We start from the raw sequence: 24,403 nt of genomic DNA, 5'->3' as shown, positions 1-24,403 counted from the left end.
AGGGGAAAGATTAAATTAATTCTCCTATGGGCAGATGCAATTTTATGTCATTTTGCTTGGAGATTTTAGTCACTCTTCTCAAGCCCCATTGGCATCCTACAGTTTAAGGCAAACGTCTTAACTCTAGCTTTTTTTTTTTTTAAAGGTATTTTTTTTTTTTAATAGAGGCATGCTTTTTTTTTTTATTTATTTGTTTGTTTGTTTGTTTTGTTTATACATGCACTGGGTACTGTCAGAAGCACGGGAGGGTGAGAGAATTCACCAGAGCCAGAGCGGGGAGCAGAGCAGGCAGAAGGACCGAAGTACACTGCTGAGGGGAGCAGCGGGCAGCAGGAGAGGTCTGCGCGCCATGTGGGACCCTCCTCCGGTGGCCGGGGAGCAGCCGGGGATCAAACCGGCGCCGCAGAGGCCGCGGGCAGCTTTGCAACCCAGCGCTCAACCGCTGCGCCACCGGGGAGGCCCAACTCTAGCTTTTGTTAGATACAGATAACTAACAAATGTAGTCAATATTTTGGTCCTGAAAATTAGCAAAGCCAGGTATAAAGCAGCAGTTAGAGAACTTTTCTAGGTTTGGGTATGTGCATCTGAATTTGTGATGAATCCATGTTTATCTATTGATGTGTCTTTGTTGACTGGTATATATGACCATCTACCTGACCAACTCTCTACATCTCTCTCTGTACATCTTTCTTTATCCATACCCATCTCTCTAGCTCTTAGATAACGCATAGCCAACATCATTACCAACCACATCCAATACTCATGTGAAGAATGACCACAAAGGAGAGATTTGTACAGAAAAACCAACTTGTCATCAAGGAAGAGTGTGTTCTCTGACACTTACCTTCATTCCTCTTGGTCCAGCTTTTCCCTTCGAACCATTTGGTCCTGGAAACCCAGGATTCCCCTGCAAGAATAAAACCACAACTGAAATCACCTCAAAGACAACAGAGTCAACTATCTGACTCTCTAGTTATTACTGAAATGTGCTCATGAATCACCTTTCAATTTTCACATAGTTCACTTTATCCTCCAATATATAAACTGCATAATATACACATTTAGCCTTGGAGTTGGCTGGAGTGGGGGAGTAAGACGTTCAAGAGTTCACATCTACCATGTGCAGAAAACTGGACGGTTTATCTGACAAATAGAGGGAAAAACCATTTGATTAAGAGACTGGGAAGACAAATGCCTGGACTCCTGCCCACTCTGAAAGAAAATATTATCAAATGAGAAAGGAAATTATAAATTAGTCTGGGGTTAGATTTTTTTTAATTTTTTATTTTATATAATTCTTACATCATTTTTCATTTTTGCACAATGTATGCATTATCATTTTGGTTATATTCCCCATACAATTGCACCACCTCCCCCTTATTTTGACCCTAGTCCTTCCTCTCCCCTTCACTCCCCCCATCCCTCATGGTGTGTTTCTGGTTTATAGTTGCTTGTTGATTTTGAGTTTTACTTTGTATTAATTAGTCTTTTTCCTGGTCCCTTATTTAGGTTTTCTAAATTCCTGCTATGAGTCAGACCATCCGGTATTTTTCTTTTTCTTTCTGACTTATTTCGCTGATCATGATCCCTTCTGGCTCCATCCATGTTGCTGCAAACTGCATGTGTTTATCTTTTTTGACTGCTGAGTAATATTCCATTGTGTATATGTACCACATCTTCTTGATCCAGTCATCTATTTTGGGGCATTTTTCTTGACTAAGAGATATAAGCAGGGTTTAGACCATCCTGGAGCTGCTCTTTTGAATCTCCACACTGAGACTCTTCTCCCTGACTTAAATCATGCTCCTCAGATTTCTAAGCAATTTCAATTGGCCTTCCCTTAGGAAGCCACTCCTGATCACCTGCCTTAATCAGGTATGACACTACCATGGGTCAGGACAGGAACTAGAAAGATCCAAGTCTGGCCACTTCCTCCAGATGACTAATCAATTATTCCCTGTGCCTCAGTTTCCTCATCTATAAAATTGGGACAATAATACTTTCATATGTATTAGTGAGAAGTTAATCGTATGTACCCCTTTTATAGAACAGTGTATTCTTGTACTATAGGTTTATATGGAATCTCACATCTCATTGGTTATAATATTCCCACAATATACCTAGAGCAGAAGGGTGGCAATCAGTGTCCACTGCATTGAATTAATTGCTTTCAAAAATTCCTGACACCCACAGATTTCACAGCACTCTACATGGCTTTGTATTATCTGTGCAGGGACACTCAGGTGTATGAATCAACCATTGTTAATGAACAGCTATGTGGTACCTGTTAGTTTTTCAAACCTACCTGAGCACCCAACAAGCCTTTTTGTCCAAAAATTCCTGGTGGTCCTTGCCTTCCTCTCAGTCCCTGGTACAAAGATGAAATTAAAAGTCAACCAATTTTTATAGAACTTATTTTCCATATAACCACACAATCATTAACAGATGCCCTGGCCCATAATAATTTCATTTATCACAGTGTAATCCAGCAGCATCTGTACCCAGAAGTACCCTGCTCCAAAGTCACTCCACCAGAAGCACAGCACATGAGCCCTCAGCTGTGATATTTTAACCATCTCCCCAGCTGAATTTGATAAATATTAAATTTGAAAACATTGCTTTTATAATTCATCTCACCCAAGTAATTTGAAATCCTAAAAGGGGAATGAGAAGGGCTGCTGGGCTATAGGGATCACTTCATTAAAAAAAAATCACCTTTTCCTTATCCTTAACCCTTTTGAAGGGCTAAAGAAAAGAGATGATTTTCCGATTTTTTCAAACTACATTTAAGTGGCCTGATCTCACTGGGTCCATTAGGAAATGTTCATTTTTCTCCCCAATTTATTTAATTTTATTGATTATTGACATTTTAATTTTTCTCCAACTTTTCTGAGAAATCCTTTCCCATTGCAAAATGGGAAATTGATCATGGAGTCTCTACTCATTGTCAAGTATTGTAATCCTCTATTAAACAGACTGCCACACCCACATCCCAGTGGGCAGGTGAGGACGAGAGAGGTTAGTGATGCTCTTCCTCATGGCTCACAACATGGCTGTTCCCCTTGCATAAAGCGGTGTAATAAAGTGAATACAAAGACACACTAGTGGGGAGGTAGGGGTGTCAAATCAGAATTAAGCCACCAAACAAAAGAAAAGGCAAGAATATCTTTCAGTTGCTTTCCCCTCTGTTCAGATACTATTTTCTATTATAAAATAAATATAATCGTTAATACTACTTCAATTACCCATTTCTTTCTCTACCACCTCTGTCAAATCAAATAAAAACAGCAGAAATCATCTCATTGTATTGTCTTACGCTAATAGCATTTTTTAAATTATGGAGAATGATTTAATGTGCTAATAAATTTTTTTTTAAGTTTTTCCCTTTCCCTGAGATACTTTGGAAACAATTGACTTTTAAAAGAAAGATGAAAAAAAGTGTTCCAGAAGGGTTTGCAAAATGACAGATTTGAGTTATGTGTAGAAGATTTCAAAAACTAGTTAGAAGTTTAAATTTCCAGTTATCACTGAATAGTCTAAACCCCACTGGACTGAAGTCCTTGGACCCCTCACCTTAATGAGCTGAACACCAACACCCAAGACCTATGAGCAAACCACCACCATGTGTAATACTCAGTAAATGCTTTGCTGACTTTTCCTGACAAACTGAGTAGAATTTTAGTAGATGAAATACTATTTAAATAATTTGAATTGGCAACTTCAGAGACAATAGTCACGTGCATCAATTTTATAACTAGTTTGCCTGGGTTTGAAGCCCATCTTTCAAACTTACTAGCTGTGAGCCTGGCCAATTTACCTAACTTCTGCATGCCCTCCATTTCTCCCCTCTCAAATGAGGATAAAACACACAACCCACCCACCTACCCCTTTGAAGGGTTAAATGAGTTAGTGTAAGTGTTCAGGATTGTATCTAGGAGAGAGTAAGTGCTCACCAAGCATTATTTATTGGTGTTTGACCTACCCAAAAGAGAGGCTACTTTGTTCTAGGAGGTCCTGGAAAGGACACATCCAAAGATATTTTGATTTATATTAAATCTTTATCAAAGAATCCCATCTAAAATTTCAAACAAATATCCTTTGGTACTAAAAACAAGTTTACTGATACAACCTGTGAGCCTGGATGCCCATGCTCTCCATCATGGCCCTGTCCACCAGATTCTCCACGGATACCCTGTCAAGATGAACAAAACTCAGTGAGTTCACCAGGCATCTTCAGTGTTGCAGGTGAAGGAAGTCTTCCACGCAAGAAGTCGCTTGAAAGTCACAAGAATCAAAAGATTCAACCCTGTGTTTTCAGTCCTCTTAGGATACGGAGTTAGAGAGGAAACGAGAGGGAGAAGTCCCACTTAATTTGGGAAAATATTATTGTCTTTCTCAGTCTTTGTGCATCTCCTTCCAATATCTCACCTAATGATGGAAGCAAAAATATTTGGTTTAAATAACCTAAAACACCTACTTTACACAAAGACCAATTTTAAAAGTCCATCCGTTCCCTTGTAAAGGCACCAGGCTAATGTTCAATGGCACTAAGGACACGAATCCCATTCCAGGAAGCTCACAATGTTGAACACAGCAACAAGTGTGATACTCTGGGACAAGCACAAAGAAAACTGGCTTTAACCCCTAAGGTCTTACAGCATCAAGCTAGCTCTCCAGGAAAATGGTAAGCTGTTCATATGATTCATCTGGTAGCTAATTTAATTTCCCTCTCAAATTAGTATCTTCATTCCTAAATAAAAGATATATTTTCCAAGACTGAGGATACCCATTTGGTATTCCCATTTGTGAACTGATTGTTCACAGATTTGCAAACAGTAGGAAAAAAACCCTTGAGTTCAGAGTTAATCAATAGGTAGATTAATTACTTGTGCTTCTTAAGTATTTTTAAACTATTCAAAGAAATGGGAAGCACTCGTAACAATCATTACAGTTCTATTATTCTGCTCTAAGAAGCAGATGGTGTCACTAATATGTGGAATATAAAGTAACCAAATTAACAGTCAGATAAAGACAAGCTGAAAAACTAACCTTTGCTAGCTGACTACAGAAAAGGGAAAAGTCCCATTTAATTGGGGGAAAATTCAAGACAAGATTATTATGGTCTTTCTCAGTCTGTGTGCATCTCCTTCCAATGTCTCACCTAATGATGGAAGCAAAAATACTTGGTTTAAATAATCTAAACGCCTACTTTACACAATGACCACTTTTAAAAGTCCATGTGGGGCCTTCCCTGGTGGCGCAGCAGTTGAGCACTGGGCTGCGAAGCTGCCCGCAGCCTCTGCAGCACCAGTTCGATCCCTGGCCGCCGGCGAGGGTCCCACATGGCGCACAGACCTTTCCTGCCATGCCCACTGCTCCCCTCAGCAGTATACTTCGGTCCTTCTGCCTGCTCTGCTCCCCGCTCTGGCTCTGGTGAATTCTCTCACCCTCCCGCACTTCTGACTGTACCCAGTGCTTGTATAAATAAATAAATATTTAAAAAAAAAAAAAGTCCATTCGTTCCTTATAAAGGCTCCTCTTAGGATATGGAGGAGCCCTTACCGGGGCTAACACACTAAGGTGCAGAAGGGACAAGAACAAAGACAGAGGGAGCACAATGGTCCATGGCAGTAGAACATGGGTGAGTCAGTGGTGGGTACACTATGTTGGTAATACCCGGTGGGGTACCCCAGTGTCACCTCAGTGATGTCTGGATTTACAAATGTGACCCAAATTTGGAAAGGCACAGAGCTGGAAATTTGTAAACAGGCTGAGAAATGCTGTCTAATTTGCACATCACATTAGTGACAATCACAGTGCCCCACTTAGGGAAACAATGTGGCTCCACACAGCAAAGCTCAGATTCTTTTGCTGTTACTCCAGGTCTATGTGTTTTTATTAAAGAAATCACTTCAGCAAAGCAAAAGCAAGAGCAAAATAAGAAATATATAAAACAATGTTTTGGGCCTCCCTGGTTGGGCAAGGGATCAAGCACCACACTATGAAGCAATTCGCAGCCTCTGCAACACGAGTTGGATCCCTGGTCAGTGAGCAATCCACATGGTGCAGCAGACCTCTCCTGTCTCGCCTGCTGCTCCCCTCAGCAGTGTATTTCAGTCAGTCTGCCTGTTCTGTTCCCCACTCTGTCTCTGGTGAATCCTCTCACATACACCCCTACACACACCTCTGGCCTGTGCCCCAGTTCTTGTATGCATAAATAAATAAATCTTAAAAAAAAAAACCTAATGTTTCATTACATCATTGACCACGATATCTAATTAAATAAGTATTACCTAAATTTTCAACATAAGAATAGTTTAATAAATCACTGTTCTTCAACAGAGTAAGATATAATGTGTTACAATGACAATAGGAAGATTTGAAAACTTAGGAAGGCAGAACATAGAACAGCACATACATTATGGTTCCCTTTATGATGTATGCAAGTAAAAAGTAAAAGAAACACACAAACAGGAAAATAATTCCTGGAGAGTAATGGATTTATGGGCACTTAAATTTTTAATGATTTTTTAATTTTATCATAATTAACAAATTTAAAGTTTTGCCATAGGGTTGAAATATTTTACACATTGATTTTTTGGCCATAGTATCGTTTCCATAAAAAAAATCTTACAAATGCCAGCATAGCTAATTCTATAGACAGTAATAAGCCGTATTTTCCCAAAGACCAAGGTATGCCATCTATCAGAATTTAGCACTTCTTTCAATGGGTTAAATCTTTATTTAGCAAGTTAGACCTTCTAGAATGTAAATGAGGAAGAGCACATTAAAACCACAATGAAGTATCACATCACACCTTCAGAAGAGCTACATACAAAGACAAGAAACAGCAAGTGCTGGCGAGGATGTGGAGAAAAAGGGGCCCTCGTGCACAGAGGTAGAATGATGAATGGGCACAGACGTAAAGAAAACTATATGGAGGCTCCTCAAAAGCTTAAAAACACAACACTGTATGATCCAGCAATTATAATTCTATTATTTAGCTGAAGAACACTAATTCTTTTAAAAAGAAACATCGGGCCTCCCCAGTGGTGCAGTGGTTGAGCGCCACGCTGCGAAGCTGTCTGCAGCCTCTGCAGCGTGGGTTCAATTCCCCATTGGCCAGGAAGAATCCCACATAGCGCAGCAGACTTCTCCTCCCGCGCCCGCTGCTCCCCTCAGCAGTGTCTTCGGTCCGTCTGCCTATTCTGCTCCCCGCTCTGGCTCTGGTGAATTCTCTCACCCTCCCGCGCTTCTGACCTGTACCCCAGTTTTTGTATAAAATAAATAAATCTTTAAAAATAATAAAAATAAAAAATAAAATAAAAAGACAAGCATCCCTATGTTTACTGCAGCATTATTTACAATATCTAATATGGAAACAACCTAAGCCTCTATATATACCTGTGTGTGTATACATATATAATGGAGTATTTATACAGCTGTAAAAATTGCCATTTACAACAACATAGATAAAACCTGAGGCCATTGTGCTAAGGGAAATAAGGCAGACAGAAAAAAGCAAAAACAGTTATGATTTCACTTATATGTAGAACATGAAAAGCAAAACAAATGAAGAACTAACGAAACAAAACTCATAGACACAGAGAACAAACTGGTGGTTGCCAGAGAGGAAGGGAGTGGGGGGTGGGCAAAATGGCTGAAAAAGATCACGAAGTACAAACTTCAAGTTTTAAAATACATTAAGTTAGTCATGGAGATGTAATTACATCATGAAGACGATCGACAATAACATTATTTTAAGACTCTTTATAATTGAGAACAGCGATAATGGTTGGAAAACCATGGAAAATGTTTACTGCCACTAAACTGTATAATCAGAAATGGCTAAAATGGTAAATTTTATGTTACATATATTTTATCCTTCCCCCAAAACCCAGAAAATATGAATCAGTCCACATGACCAGTTCTCCAAAGTTGGGGTTCACTAGTGAACTGCTGACATGCTAGATAGAGCCAGTTTACCTCGGAGTGAGCAAATGACTTTATCTTTCATTTAAAAAAATCAAATCATAAACAAGAGAAAACAACTACTAGGATTCATGAAGATTGCAATGTATTAAATTAGGGAGAGCATTCCTGTTAAAGATGGCAATTTACACACATTTTCTCTGTTCCCAAAGAAAGAAGCTGCAGTTCCAGAATCTATGCCAGTGGCCACAGTGCAGAAGCCCAGAAAGCAATCTGGTTTAGAGGAAGACCGGAGGTTCAGGAGGAATTCAGGAGCAATAACCCTCACACGTTTGAATTCACTGGGAGGGAGACTACTAGTACTTTCAAAGAGTTTTGTGATGACCTAGAAACCAGCACACTGAACACAGAACAAATGGGGGAAGGATGACTCAGGGAGAACAAAAGCTGCTTGGCTGAAAATGACATTTACCAAGTCATCACGTGAAAAAAGGACTGATTTAGCCAAAAGTGGAGAAAATAAGAATAAGTTGGAAGAAAGTGTATGGAAAGAGGAGGGCAGGTTAAAAATGTCTTTATCCCCCATACTAAGATCAATAGAAAACATCACAAACTGAAAACCCAGAAATCATAAAGCTACCTTGTTGTTTGTGAAAATGGCCCCGGGTCCAGAGGGATAGCCCAAGGAGACCAAGGTGAGGGATACTTCTGGACAGCTGGGGAGCAGGAGCAGGAGAGTGGGGAGGAAAACCGCTTTCATTATAGCTTTGCTAGTGCAACTTGACTTTAAAGGTAATACAAGCCTAGCTCTGATTCAACTGAAATAAAAGAATTAAACAACTCAAGAGTAGGAAATTCCTTCCACTTCCTAGAACCATTTAATTTCTCCAAACTTAGTCTAGTCAACTTGAGCCTCTTTCTGCCTCTTTTAGGATAAAAACAAAGGGATAAAATAACTTGAGGCACTGTTTATTTCACATGTCTTAAAACTGAATTAATGATATAAGAAAATATTAAAGAACTGATTTCAAATCCTAACATTTTATGGGAAATATTTCACTTGATGTCAACAAAACTTGTTTAGATTTTTGAGGCTTGGAATTTCTCAATAACCTGCCTTTGCAACACGTCTCGTTTGAAGTCACAGGAGTCCCATCTTCTTTTGTATGTTGGAGGCCACTGTCCCCTCCCACATACACACACACACATACTCTCTGACACAGATATAAGTCAATCTCTGACTTCTCCATCCCTAAGTCATGAGAATAGAAATACCAGCAGAATATGACCAGAATATGTCAGAGGGAAGGCTCTATAAATGAATTTAATTGTTCATTTGTATGAAAATTTCCAAAAACATCATTGCCACTGGATGTGAATCCTGTCTCCACCAACTGATAGTCGTTATGGCCCTTGACAAGTAACTTCACTCTGCTAAACCTGTATTTCCTCTCTTATCAAAAAAAAATTAAATAACCAAATGATGTGCAAAACTCCTTGAGTTTGGAAAGATTTACATGAAGTGATACAATTATAAACATCTAGCACAGCGACTGGTGTTAGATAAATACTTGATAAAACATGATTCCTTCACAGAAATATACCTCCATCCTACCCTCAAATCACATTCCCTTTGTACATATAAGAATTCAATCTTTTCCTTCATTTAGTGAGATCCCCTATGAACCCATGAGGTTCTGCTTCTTTTTGTGGAAAGATCGTTAGCCCTTCTCTGAGCTATTAGCTTCTTTTCACTCTAAGTGAACTATTACAAGTTGGAGAAAGAGCAGAAGCAGCAGCACATAAACTTTTGCTTCTTCACGGAAAGGGTCCCCATAGAAACTTCCCAGTGACCCTCTTGCAACCCTGGACAGTCTAACCAGCACTCCCCCTGACTTCAAAAGAACTATTTAAAGTAACTGTATATGTGGAACAAGAAGCTTTTCAGGAAGCACTAACCTTCAACCCCAGCTGACCTCGTCTTCCTCTTGATCCCTGAGAATAGAAGGGAAACAGAGACCTAAGATGAGGAAACAAGCAAATTTTCACCCCAGTCTACCTACCTCATCCCAAGAGAGGTTATACCTACCTGAGGGCCAACATCTCCTGCTTCCCCCTGAAGCCCATCAAAACTTGAACGTCCCTGAAAAGTAAGAGGTGAAGGGAAGATTGGTTTAGATGCATAAACACCTCTGGATTTATTCTCTACCCCTGCCTGCACATACTGAGAATAGTATCTCTGAGGGCAAGGAGCTGTGCCCTAAGGACATCACGTGCATCACAGAACTGATGTACCCAACCCAGAATGGCCTATCTCTAGATTATGGAAAACACTTCTTAGCTAAACACTGCTACTCAGGCTTTCTGCAGCCTGTATATTAAAAAACAAAAAGCAACAGTCCTCACTGATATATATAGTTTGTTACCTCATTGCCTTCCAAAAAATGGTGTATTGGATTTCTTTCACCCTGGAAGTATGAAAGCATGAACAGTTTTCCACTCCTTCCTGAGATATGAAGTGCTAGGTATTTAATAAAGCTTTTCTGTTCATCAGGGCTCCTCCATCCAAACTGCAACATCTTAATCTGCTCTTTTGGGTCCACTCAAAACTAATCCCAAGGAAAGGCTGCCCCCTCGAGGGCAATCTTCTCATAGCACTTAGTCCAGAATTTCAGCATCCACCAGCAACAAGCCTATGCAGTGGCTTCTAAGTTATCCTAATCTATTGCCAGAATACTTAGTACCCTCCTTTGAACCCTGCACGGGAGTAGAGCTCATGTATAGGAACACAAATACAGTAAGCCATGGCATCTCCTCAGATGACAATTTTTGTTTGCACTCACACTTCGGGGATTTGATGTCCAAGGTTATAACTAAGGCCTGATAGAGAGCTCTGAAAGCTGTGAGCGCGGGGCTGGTTGGTGATGAACACAGCATTGGACAGTCTGTCTAGTGGCCTGGCTTCCTTCCCAGGATTAAAGCCACAAGCAAACCGTGAAACCAAATCTCCAGGTATACCGAGATCGTGACCTTTCATGACGACAAACTCATAGAAACTTTGAAATGACTTCTCTAATCTTCCCACCTTACATACAGATGAGAAAAATGGAGTTCAAATGAGTTAACAGTTGCTGACCCTCTGATCTGTTAGCTCAATCCTACAGTTGACTTCATGGCAATTCACAGGGCTTTCTGACCTCAAGTCACAAAGGGAGCCCTCTGAATGGAGTCTGTCCAAGACAACTGTAATTAACAACAGGGTGAAAGATTCTCCCACAGTCAAGACGACTGTGCAATAACTCTCTTGTTACAAACTGAATTTTATTCAGGATCTGAATATATAAAATGGACGATACCTAAGTTCAATTTGGGGAGAAGAACCACTGTCCTAAGATTTTGTCAAAATCACACATAAATGTGAAAGAGGAGTTCAAAGTTATATACATCTTGCCACACACACCTCATTCCTGAAAACTGGGAATGATGAGCTGTGAGGACAGAGCACTTGGGTTATTTTAATAATTTGTAAGAAGTCATAAATTTTAATGCCTGGGACATAAAAATCTAAAAATGGTTTCTGACATATTAATATCTGTTAGATAAACAAGTCTTTTTCCTTCTGTGGTGTCTTCTCTGTCATGACATTTCTAGTAGAGAGATAGACAAGGATCTTCTCTTAAAAAATGCTATGCAGGTAAGTACCTGATTCACATCTATCAACACTGGCAGTGACAGAAAAAAAGCCAGAAGTGTAATGACCCTAAGCTGCTTTCAAATCAAGACATCATTATAAAATGGGAGAATTTTTAATCTAATGCAAGCACAGGGATATGAATAGGGGTCAGCACTCAGAGCTCCTGCCTCTATGGACAAGGGAGCCCACAGGTCTCGCTAGTGTCCACCTTCTAGGCACCAGTTAGTACCTGTTTCCATGTGCACCAGTGTCTCCAAGACAGAGACCATCTTACCTGAAGTCCACGCCTTCCTTTTTCTCCCTTAGGACCTGGGATGTAACTATCAACTCCAGGATTCCCCTGAGAAAATAAAAGATTGCTTATCTCAAATGGACAGAAAAGAATGGAATTACAAAATGACCTTTTAAAAAAAAAAAGAATATCAACCCTTTCTTTGCCTTGGTCTGTTCAGAAATCCCAAATATCCTATGAAATTAAAGTTCCAAACTTGTTAAGCACCCAAGTTTCCTGTAAGTTCTTGCTCAAATTTCTTATTTGTTGCAATTCTGAGAGAGTCTGAACAGATGCCTCATTACTGATCAGTTGCTTTCTTTTTCCCGTGCTACAGCAAACAGTTCATAGGTCCCTGTATTAAAATAGCAGAAATCCCTCAACCAAAAACTCACAGGATCACCCCTCAGTCCAGGCTCCCCATATTCTCCAGGTTGTCCCGGCGGTCCTGCCAAGCCCTTAAATCACACACACACACACACACACACACACACACACACCAAAAAAAAAAAAAAAAGTGTTACTTTTTAAAACTGTCTATTCCTTGAAGGGAAGAGAACATTACAAGGGAAATGAACACCAAATTAAAAGAAGAGTCTAGCACTTGGACTTTAAAGCATTTGTTGCTATAGAAGTTTGAGACACAAAAAAGAACATACTTTCAATTGAAAATCTGCAATATGCTTGGTCAGGGGTGTGCATGATGTCATTTAACCTTCACAAATCAGGAATTACCCTACTAGCACCTGAGGCTCAGGAAAGTTGGAGCCAGGTCACCTACCACCAAATCCCTTGATCTTTCCACACAGAGACACATGTAAGAAAAAAAAGATTTTCTCCATCAAAGCCATGGGCAGCATGAACCGAGCAAGAGTTCATGGAAAAGAGGAGAAAAGAGAATAAATTCTTTCTGAGTTCCTGACTGCTGCAGACAGAGAACCAGAGATGACAAGCAAATGGTTATATCTTAAAACCTGTCATTAAGGATCCCACCTCAGCTGATGTCATGTACCTGCTTCTAGGGATTGAGAAGGCCGGTATATATCCCACACTCTAAGAGCACTGAAGGGGGAGTCTGCTGAGATAGGGGTCTCAGACACATGGAAATGGAATATTCTCCAGGCTCCCGAAGAAGCCTCCTCATGATGTTACTTGCGCCTTCTCCTTAATCTATCCTTGACCTAACAGGATGGTGAGAGGGAGTTCATTCTCAATTCCAATCTTGCTGCTTCACTTACCAGTTAGGAAAATTTCTTTGAAGATGTAATTTTCTCATTTGTGAAACAGATGTAAAGGAATTAAATGGAGTAAGAATTAAAATACTGAGTGCAAAGCCTGGCATATGGCTGCTATTGTGATTTGCCCAATTTCTTCTCCCTCTTTGACTTAGACACTGGCTTCAGGAGTCACCTGCCAAACCTGTAGCTTTGAACATGTGTCTCCTTTGCCTGAAACTTTCCATAGTGTCTGATAACTCAGTAGAAAAGGCAGAAGTGACTATTTGCAACCTTAAATGAAGGTCTGACTCTACCTTATGGGAAACGAGTAATGTGAACCAAGTTACTTAGCCTTTTGTCTCTTACAAAAACTTTTCATGGCTCCGTCTCTGAGAACTTAGTCTCCTACCCAAGGCTTGTAACCACATCCTTTACTTTTCAGTCAAGAAGTGTCCTTCCCAGCCAGACTGTACTTCTCATTGTCCCGCAAAGATCCCTTTAATATTTACTGCCCTTTAACTCCTAATTTAGGACTTAAACCACTAGATGATTCTTTCCCAGAGCTTATGAATAAACTGTCAAGGTCAGTTTATGCAATAGAAACATGAGTGATTTCTCATACTTTACCCGATTTCCCGTATTTCCTTTTTCTCCAAGTGACCCTGGGACACCACGACTACCCTAGAAAAAGAAAAAATAAGTATGCAAAGAATCTTTGTTATATTAGTTCTACCAGATACTTTTTTCATAGTTTCACATTCTAGTCAAGAATAGAAAATTTCTTTCACATTCTATTTCTAACTATGCAACAGAATAGATGCCCTGAAAAATACACCAGGAAAGGAAGTCAGCACAAATAATAGACAATGAAATCAAACTTGCAATGACTTAGTTACTGGAATTAATGTAACAGAATACAAAATTAGTACAGTTAATATATTTAAATAAGTTAAAAAAAAAGATTACAAATCAGGCAAAAAAAAAAGACCAAGCAGACTGGAGAAACAATCAAGTAGAACTTGTTGAAGTGAAAATTAGAAAAAATGAAATAAAAACTCCAATTAACAGGTTAAATTGCATATTGAACAAAAGAGACCTAAGGATCAGTGGACTAGACACTGGAGAAAATATTCAGAGTGCAATGCAGCAAGACAAGGACAAAGACAAAGTAAATGAAAGAGGTAAAAAGACACTGAGGAAAGAGCGAGAAGGTAGCACTTTCTGTTCAGACTTCCAGAAAGAGATAAAAGAGAACATAGGAAAGATACAAATTTCAAAATGATAATTTGCTAAGGATTTTCCAAAACTGACAGAAGGCACAAATACTCAGATTCAAAAGCCTGATAAATCAAAAACAGGTGAAATAAAAAAGAAATCTACAGCTAGATACATCCTACTGAAACTGCAGAAAACTAAAAACAAGGAAATGTTTAAAGTAGACTGATTTTTTTTAAAGACTGCTGACAAAGGCACAATTATTTTGACTGATAACATCTTAGCATCAAAAATGAAAGAAAAAAGACAATATAAGCCAGAAGAGTATGAAATTACACTTTCAAATTACTTAAAGAAACACTTTTTACCCAAAACCATTTTTTAAGAAAAATGTAAAATAGATTTCAGCAAAACAAAAACCAAAGGCATTGTACCTTAGGCAACAGAAACACGATCTTTTCGTGTTCTTTTCAAGTCATCAGTGATAATAATCCAAGGGTAAAGCTAGTTAAGTATGACTAAAAACGACAATTACAATAACAATGCCTAAATGGTAGAATTTAACCCAAAAAGGCAGAAATAAAATACTAGACAATAATATATAAGATGGGAGGAGGCTGATTAAAGCTAAGTTTCTAGGGTCCTTATATTTTGGTGACAAGGGCAAACATATAGATTAACTTTAGACATTGTTGAGTATGCATCTTAAAATTTCTAAATAAACCATGAAAAGTAGAAATCAACATTATAAATGCCCAAATAGGAGGGAGGGAAAAAACACAGAACGAGAGACTTTCTGTACCTGTTCTCCATTCAAGCCATCAAGACCTTCCTCACCAGGGTCACCCTGTGGAGTAAAGGAAAATGAGACTGTCAGAGACAAGAGGAGCAGGTGTACATGGTTATCAATGCTTTGATGTTTATGTCCTTCCTAATATTTTTTTCAATTGACAGAAGAATCTAGACCTTCCAAATCAACATTTATATATAGCATTCAACTATTAAAACACAACAATTATTTCCTTCTTGAAATAGTCATCAACATTATATAGTGTTTTTCTTGACACTTTCGGATGCTAATGAGAAAGATAAGGAAAAAAATAAACTCCAATTTTGAATGGACCGGAAGACTTTTTTTCAGACATCTGCACTGGGAACAAGTAGCTCTCACAAAACTGAAAGAAACATTTGCTTCTGGTTGTCAGTGTGCTAAGGATGGACCTGTTTACATTTAAAAAGAGTGGCAAATATGGGCCTCCTTGGTGGCACAGCGTGTTGAGCGCTGGGCTGCGAAGGTGCCTGCAGCCTCTGCAGCACCGGTTCGATCCCCAGCCAGCCGGTGAGGGTGCCATATGGTGCGCAGACCTCTCCTGCCGCGCCCGCTGCTCCTCTAAGCAGTGTATTTCAATCTGCCTGTTCTGCTCCCCACTCTGGCTCTGGTGAATTCTCTCACCCTCCCGTGCTTCTGACTGTACCCAGTGCTTGTATAAATAAATAAATAAATCTTTTAAAAAAAAAAGGAAAAGAAAAGAAGGATACCAAACTCTGGACTCAAATTTCATGAGCTATGTGCCACCAGTCCCAGGGTGAATCAGTGGTGAATCAGTGGTCCCAGAAGACAAGCATAAAGCAGCTCTACCAGCCCACACCTGGGCTGTTACCACTGTGCAACCGTTCCCTAGGATAATGTAGAGAACTAAAAAAAATGTTTTGAATGAATTGATTGAGTAAATGGATACTCTACTTCTTAATGGAACATCCAGTCATTCCCTTATGGCGCCAGCTCCTCTCTCACCAGTCCTGTCCTAATGTCCCTCTCTCATTGGAACTCTACCTTGACCACACCTTCCTACCGCAACCTGAAATCAGGACCAACTCTTCCATACCAAGCAATAAATCAGTGGCTTAATGATCAAAGAGCTAGTCAGGCTTGAAAATTATAATATACATCCCTGCACTGAATCTCAACTGCATGTCTTACAGAGAGCTGTTCATTAGCAGGACAGTTTGGCTGTGAATACCATCTGACACCTTCCGGGGTCTTAAAGTTTTAAGACTGACCTCACTTAAGCAAAGGAAAAGCAACAGAACTCAGTATTGTTTCCCAAAGAAACTGTTCTCCAGATTAGGAAGAATAAAGATGATCACTTACCTTCTCTCCTGAAAATCCCCTCACTCCCTAAAATCAAAAAAAGAAAAAGAATTGGAAATGAATGAGACTTTTCAACCAGTGTTTCACTAGGAAACCATACATTCCCTAATTTGAAGAAAATGCAATTATTAGATCTAAATGAAGATTTCTTCTCTGATGACTAAATGGACATCATAGCACTCTGGTTACTACCCCCTCCCCTTTGCACCTTGCAACTATCTGCTCACACAGTAGGGGTGAGCAGGAAACAGCAGTGACTTGTCACATATTATAACAATCACGTTTTCTCCTGACAAGCGGGAAAGGGAATCCAGGAGCAACAGGGCAAACTAACTGAAGGAACAGCTTGTTACAATATACAAAACATAGTCCCTGTGATCCAAAAAACTCTTTCAAGGACTGTGAGGCTGTAGAACATAATTTCTGGCTTTTAAAGGAGATTCTTTAATCCTGGAAGGTTGAGAGGCATTGAATGCAACCACTCTAAATGGAGACTTCATCACGATCCCATTATCCTTTACAGTTTCAGTGTTCTCAAGCTCACTCTCTTCCCAGGGATTTTTTTCTGGGACTAGAGTTTGCTCTACTCCACACAGGAGAGGACGGGGAGTTGATGGCTCCTAGGGTTAATCCCTCAAGCAACAGGATTTGGTGTAAGAATACCCCAGTTCGCACCCTCAAGAGGGATAACACTGGAGAGCATGTTTCACGAGCTCCCAGAGGTTCTCAGCAGGTAAGCTATGTCTAACCACAGTGAAAAGCTAATGGACAACGCACATCTCTTTGAGGTCACCTTCCCTCCCTGTCTAACCACCCTACTCGCGCACCAGTGTGTACTGAGTACACCTCTCAGTCAACTATCTGCACTTGATACCTTTTTTCAGACAATAATTGCAGGAAACCCTCAGTCAGAGAAGAGCTAAGATGCTATAGCTATGCTGAAGAATTATGATTCTCCACGAACTTGGGATAAAACAGAGATGTCATGCAGCTCAAGGTCATACTCACCTTAGGTCCTCTCATACCTGGGCATCCTTCCTCACCTTGGAGTCCAGGAAGACCTTGGGGACCCCTCTCTCCCTGTGGAAGATACACATGGAGACAGACAAATAATTGTATCACCATCCAACCCATTCAAATCAGCAATAACGACCATGGACCAAATTATAACAATAGTATCTTATTATGTAGATGGAAGGAAAAATATATAAAATGTTAGCCCTGCACACAAGAAGTTCTCAACAAATGTTAGCTGTGACTAATGACAGTATCTAACTATATTTGGTGACCTTGGGTAATCTGACTATTTGATTTATAACTAAGGCTTTGATGTGTAACCAATGAATACTTAAAACAACATCTCATACAATACATACATTTTGAAATTATGTAAAATTCATGCATCTGATAGACTGTATTTTCCAAAGATGGTCCCCACAAAGTCTCCACATTCTTCTACTGTAGACCTTGCCACTCCTCTGTCAAGAGGAAGAACCCAATTTGAATCTGGTCAGAATCCAGTGACTCAATGATAGTCAGTAGAATGTGACAGACAACTTACTGCCTGGCTCCTAACGCTGCTCTTCTAGAGACCTAGCAACTTCAGCCTCAGTCTCCTGAATGCTCACTCTCAGAACTGACCTCCATGTGGGGTGCTCCCTCTTAGACACAGCCCCCACACAGCTCCAGCTGGGCCAGGTCTCAGGAGTGGCAGGCTCAAGAGAGAGGAAGCCATCACTGCAATGAGCCCTCTCGGCCACGGGGCCTAATCAGACCAGTGGACACCCCAGACTTAAGAGTACAGAGCTCCCTGCTCGTCCCTTGTCAGGTTCCTCACCCACAGTCTCGGGATGGAATAGATGGTTATTTGCTTTATATCAACAAGGGCTGTTTTCCTGTGGGATTTTTTTTTTTTTTTTGTCTGTTTCGTGGGGTGGAGGGTATGGTAATTCATAACTGGCACATGAGCTAGTTATTTTTCCTTATATACATTCAACTTGAACCTACAAATCCTGGGCCCTATTCCAAAACTCTTCCATTTAAGCAGCTATCTGACATTGAGCAGAACAATCTGACCTGCTTGGCAGGGAAATGACATTAAGAGGACAGCGTATTTTGAAGTCACCATCTCTTGTAAGAAATACAATAAAAAGAAAATGAGTCCTGGTGAAGCTTATCTGCCAGATACAGTAGCCACGACTGGGGCACACAGGGCCACTGAGCATTTAAAATGAATGAAATCCAAACTGATACTTGCTGCAAGTGTGAAATACACATCTTTCTTTAAATGCTGCTTATTGTCCAAGTTCAGACAGCCTGAATGCTCGGAATAATAAAACAACGTGCTAGCCTAAGTGGAGCAATGAGAACATGAATGCTTGTATGTATCAGTCCTTCAAAAAGCTGGTGAGGGTCCTTCCAGTGCACAAAACCCTTTGGGAAGAGGTGCTCACGAAGTTTAAAGTACTTTTCCAGTTACACTAAAATGCTATTTTCTATTTTAACTCTCGTTCTCTCCCAAGCGTACAGCAGAATTTTCAATAGGTCACAGATAGCACACGAGACTGAATACAGAAGCAGATACAAGAATGCAGCTAATAAGTCTGGCATAAAGACATTTGAAACCATGTAAAACAGTGCCACTCTTCTTACTAAGATAATCTGTTGTGGAAAACAGAATTATTTTTCATAAATGATTATGTCATTTATGTGAACATATCATAGGTTTATTTTGTTATTTCAGAACAAATAAATGAAAATTCTCTAAAATTTCTAATGTGGTACATATCAACAGATAGAAAACTGGAGAGTATAAAATATGCTGAGACACAGAGGGCTAAGAACTGTGGAATACACTAGTCAGCTTTAAAATTGACGCCTGTGGTCTCCCAAAATTTACAATTAACTGAAAATGAAGGGGCTTTTTCAACCTTTTGGTATTTATATGATGTGGAAAAGAGAGTCCCTACCGCAGCCAGTCCCCTATCTAGCACCTCTGTCTATGACATACATGTTTCTCCAAAACCATATGATAGAAATAACTTTCCTTTGGCCAGCACATGCCTGGGGACATAGCAAGGTTATATGCAGACGATGGGTATGTGACTATAACACCAGCATCTTTGCATTTCTGGAAGTCAACTAAGTGACCCGCTAATAAAAATAACCTTTGATTCTCTCCAATTCTTTTTTTAAATTTTTTTAAAAAGATATTTTTATTTATGTATACCAGAACTGGGGTACAGGTCAGAGGTACAGGAGGGTGAGAGAATTCACCAGTGATAGAGTGGGCAGTAGAACAGGTAGATGACGGAAAACACTGCTGAGGGGAGCAGGAGAGGTCTGCCGTACTGCAGAGGCTGCAGACAGCTTCACAGCGCTGCGCTCAACCCACTGCGCCACCAGGGAGGCCCTCTCTCCAATTCATTTTTGTTAAACTATTTGCTGACATGGCTACCTCATAAATAGTAACAAAAGACACATAAATTAGCTCACAATTAGCAGTTATTATTACATGCATGTACTTTAGACAATAACCACATTTTCAGGAGTCTCAAATTCATTGATTAAACAATAAAATGACCACAGTTCATCATATGATACCTTCTAAAAGTCTTTATCTTATAAAATTTGATCACCTGACTTTTTGTTATAATAAATGGTCATGTTTACAGAGATACTGAAATGCACTTAAAATAATATAGATGAGGAAAAACGTTCATGATTTAAGTGCAATTATGTATTGCGAAGATTTGACCCATGTCATCATATACCTTCAGAGAAAAAACAAGAGTCAGTACTTACATGTCCACCTTCCTCACCAGGATGTCCAGGTAATCCATTAAAACCCTTCTTTCCCTGAGACAAAAAGAAATTGAAATAAATAACTTGGGCTCTAAATTCATCATTTCTCAAAATTACAGGAAACAGAAATTGTTACTAATAAATACCCTTGTCCTGCTGAGTAAACATTTTATTGAGCACCTGTTAAGTGTGGGGCATAATGGGTGGAAACACAGAATCAAATACTCTTGGTCTGTGTTAAAGTGAAAACTTCAGTACCAGTTTGTCTTCATAGCTGACAAGTCAACATTTTTTCCCCTCAAAAAAACATTCTATTGTGAAAGTCACTCTCTTGTGAAAATCCAAACCAAGATCAGTTTATTGCTAAAAGTTCAGGGGAAATGGTTAAAGAGGACTTTGATTTTGTTTTAGAAAACATCAGTAGCAAAGGTGCTTCTGTGACAGAAAGGGTCCCAAGACAAGGGTAGGACAGGACTTAAGGACAAAATTTTGTAAAATTTTGCTGTTCCCATGAGCTGGTAAACAAAAGTTTAAAAAAAAAATAAAAAAGAAAAACCCTGATGACTTTAGACCCAGTCCCCGAATGCCATAAATTTCCTTGACTTGTTTTTTTGTATTTTTTTTTAACCACTTCTGAGCTATTTTCCCACCACTTATCAAGTTGGCTGGTATGGGAAGAAAAGGGAGTTGCAGACCCAAAAGAAAGAGTCACAGGCCTTGGGACCAGACCAGTTAGTTCACACTGGAGCTGCATGCACACAGCCTCCGTGAGATGCTCGCCTTAGAGACAGTCACAAGCCCTGCATGACCGCAAGGCTCCAGCTGCCTGGTGCCCGCAATGACAAATGGACTCTAGCCAAGCCCAATCTCCTTGACTTTTCAGCCTATAAAGTTCAATCCCTTTAGTCTCAAACTCCAGTCCCTCAAGCCTTTTTTTTAAACGATTTATTTATGCATACAAGAACTGGGGTACAAAACAGAGATGTGGGTGTGGGGGGTGAGAGGATTCACCAAAGACAGAGTGGGGAGCAGAACAGGCAGGTTGACTGAAATACACTACTGAGGGGAGCAGCAGGCGAGTCAGGAGAGGTCTGCTGTGCCATGTGGGTAGCTCCCTGGGCAGGAATCGAACTCGTGCTGCAATGGCTGTGGACAGTTTCATAGGTTGCCTCTTAACCCCTTGAGCCACCAGGGAGGCCCACCAGTCCTAAAGTCTTAAAGGCCCCTGGCCCTAGCACCTCAGCAAAAGTCTCTCACGCCCAGAGAGGTCTCCTCTTTTCTTGTTCTTTTGCCAACCTGCAACTAACAGACCCTACCAAACTGCCCTCCCATCCCCGACTGCGCCACTCATGGAGTCCTCTTCTATCCTGACTAGAGCCCTTTCCTGGCCGGAGCAGGGACTCTCGTCCACCCCTCCCATTCCCAGCTGTTAGAGCAGTGTGCAGCAGCTGGCTTGCTCCCAGCTTATCCCCTGTGTTGATGGAGGGTGAAATCAGACTGAGAGGCCCCATTCCCACTCTCTTCTGAGGACATCACCACCCATATTATTTATGAAAAAGTTGTTTATTGCAATATGACTCTGCTAATTAGTCTCTCTCTCTCTCTCTACATAGCAAAACACATAAACTATTTCCTCTCAAAGACGCTTGGCTTGCCATTTTATAGCCAGATGTGTTTAGTCAAAAACCTGGTCAGTAAGATCTGAGAGCATCCCCCAGCACCCCCAGCAGTGAAGGCACTCTAGGTCACTGCATCCAGAGGGGCCCGGAAGAGGAGGTGGCATCACCTGCCCCATGGCAGTTGCACCCCCATGCAGAGCATCATGTGTGTGCTGGTGGGTGACAGCTCAAGTCGTTCAGAATGTGCCTGCTCATCTACTACATACCTAATGCCTTCTCCAAGGAATGCACCCCCCAGGATTCAATAACTAAGCACCCAGAGTACTGTTAATGGATGCCCAGTGAACCTGAACCTGTGGGATACCCCAGGCCTGGAGCACAACAGCCCCTGCACATGCTCCTACCCTCAGACCAACACCTCTGTCACCTATTTCTCCATGGCCAGTCCACCCTCTTAAAAGACCATGCAGCACAAGTGGCATCCAGAGGTTGCCCATCCTCCTGGTAGGTACCAAGAAGGATCTGAGAGCCCAGCCTGGAAGCCTGCAATGCCTCAAGTTGCAGGGCCAGGTCCTGACCAAGCAGATCTATGCCACGCGCTACCTCAAGTGACGGGTACTGCAGTGGACAGCTCAAGAAGTGCCTGCTAAAGCTGTCAGGGCCATCAACGGTGGTAACCTCTGGACATAATGTTTTGGCAACTCAAGGACTATGCCTCAGAAGCTAAAGGTGAGAACGCTTTGAAATTTTGACTTCTCAGCTTTTTCTGTTAGAATTCAGCGGTTGGTTCATATCTTTGTGAGTCACAAATTGACTGTGCTCTCAGATCTTCTTTCCCCATTGGAAAAATGGGGAAATGTGTCCTCAATGTGCAATGTGGCACTCAGTGCCTGGTCTGCTCCTAGCTGTGCCTTAAGGAATAACTCTGCCAGGAGGTTTCCTGAATGCCTTTTTCTCCTTAAGGAGGCCCAGAGGGTAAGGGGCTTGGGCCTGCCCATTCTGCTTGGGAACACCAGGTATTCTCTAAGAAGTCACCCAGACTCCCTTGGGGGCCCTCTCTCCAAGAAGCCAACCCAGTCCCCCCTCCCCACTTTTCTCTACTGAGCAGCTGACCCAGCTTTCCACACAGATGTTACAGCCAGTGGTGGTGCCTTCTCTCAGGTTAGGTGCACTCAGTCATCCCTAATCTCTCCCTCTTTGAATTGCCCTCATCCCACCCCAAGATGCTCTCCCTCTTCCCCAAAGAAGGATCCATAGAACCTCAAGAAAATGCATGTGCTCTGAATGCCCTCGTGTGTCCAGACCTCAGGCATCCACCCCATTTCCACCCCTAGGGCTTCCATGGTCCCACTGCTACCTCCATTAGCATCAATAAAACCTCCTGCCACCAATGGGGAAAAAAGATCTGAGAGCACAATTTGTGACTCACAAAGATATGAACCAACCACTGAATTCTAATAGAAAAAGCTGAGAAATCAAAATTTCAAAGCATTCCCATCTTTGGCTTTTGAGGCATAGTCCTTGAGTCGCCAAAACAGTATGTCCAGAGGTTACCAATCTTGAATTTCTGATTCTCAGCCTAATATTAAAGAACAACACAAGGGGAAAATATCTAGTGCTAAGATGTAAGAAAATATTTTTCAAAAATGATACACTTTATACTATTCTGAGTGAAGACTGAGCCTCGAAGTTAGTAAGAGCTCATTCCAAATATCTCATGGAAAACCTTACAAAGAGAGTGGAAATAGATGGGCAAAGGCAATGGGTTTGCCTAAGCCTCACGTTTGGAGGTGTGATCACACCCCCACCAAAAAGCAGTGGTCTTGGTGAGAATGAAGCCTGATGAACTGTGAATATCCAGCAACTACTTCTAACAAAATATTCTCCCTCAAAAGTGTTCAGTCACAATTCTACTACCACTTAACTCTACGTAACTGACCCACTACACGAAACCAGTGACTGTAGCATTCCTCAGAGGTTAATGCTGCAGTGTGAATGTCAGATAGGAGGAAAAGTTGTTGGGCAAGTGAACATTCTATAGATAAAACTTCTGAGCAATGGTAAAATCAGTGAAAAATACTTGTCAAGTAAACGCAAGTAGGCAGCATAATAAAGTGGGAAGAATGTGAAAACGGGAGGCAAGCAGACAAAGGGGTTTAAATTTCAAAATGTCTCTTCACAACTGTTACGCTGGTGGAGTCATGTCTCCTCTCTAAGCTTCAATTAATCTGTAAATTAATATTTAATCTCGAAGGTCTGTTGGGAGGGTAGAACTAGAAGAGATGTATCAAGGACACCACACAGGGCCTGAGCTTAGTGGACACTGAAATGTCTTCTCTCCCCCTTCCCCATCCACATCCAGCACACCTCACCTTCCTCCCAAGGCTCCCGACCAGCCCTCTGTATCCATCTTCTCCAAAACACTTTGCAAGCATGTTGCAGCACGTCCTTTCTGCCACCATGTCCTGAAAAACAGAATCCATATCACAATTTTTCCAT

At 40.9% G+C, this 24,403-nt stretch overlaps 1 protein-coding gene across 1 annotated transcript in view; it reads right to left on the bottom strand.

The window, feature by feature from the left end:
• LOC311180155 (collagen alpha-4(VI) chain-like) overlaps positions 1–24,403 on the bottom strand; it is a gene marked incomplete at its 5' end in the record, with an annotated part of 74,150 nt that overhangs the window by 28,912 nt on the left and 20,835 nt on the right. The window contains 9 exons of the mRNA XM_084247815.1: positions 845–907; positions 2,306–2,368; positions 11,901–11,966; positions 12,293–12,355; positions 13,742–13,795; positions 15,132–15,176; positions 16,482–16,508; positions 17,490–17,561; positions 20,286–20,339. Of these exons, the coding sequence (XP_084103941.1) occupies positions 845–907; positions 2,306–2,368; positions 11,901–11,966; positions 12,293–12,355; positions 13,742–13,795; positions 15,132–15,176; positions 16,482–16,508; positions 17,490–17,561; positions 20,286–20,339 (507 nt within the window). The remainder of the gene's footprint in view (positions 1–844; positions 908–2,305; positions 2,369–11,900; positions 11,967–12,292; positions 12,356–13,741; positions 13,796–15,131; positions 15,177–16,481; positions 16,509–17,489; positions 17,562–20,285; positions 20,340–24,403) is intronic.

The sequence above is a fragment of the Talpa europaea genome (assembly GCF_964194135.1).
Source record: "Talpa europaea genome assembly, chromosome: 11".
Classification (NCBI taxonomy): domain Eukaryota; kingdom Metazoa; phylum Chordata; class Mammalia; order Eulipotyphla; family Talpidae; genus Talpa; species Talpa europaea.
This window is presented reverse-complemented; position numbering and strand designations above follow the sequence as displayed.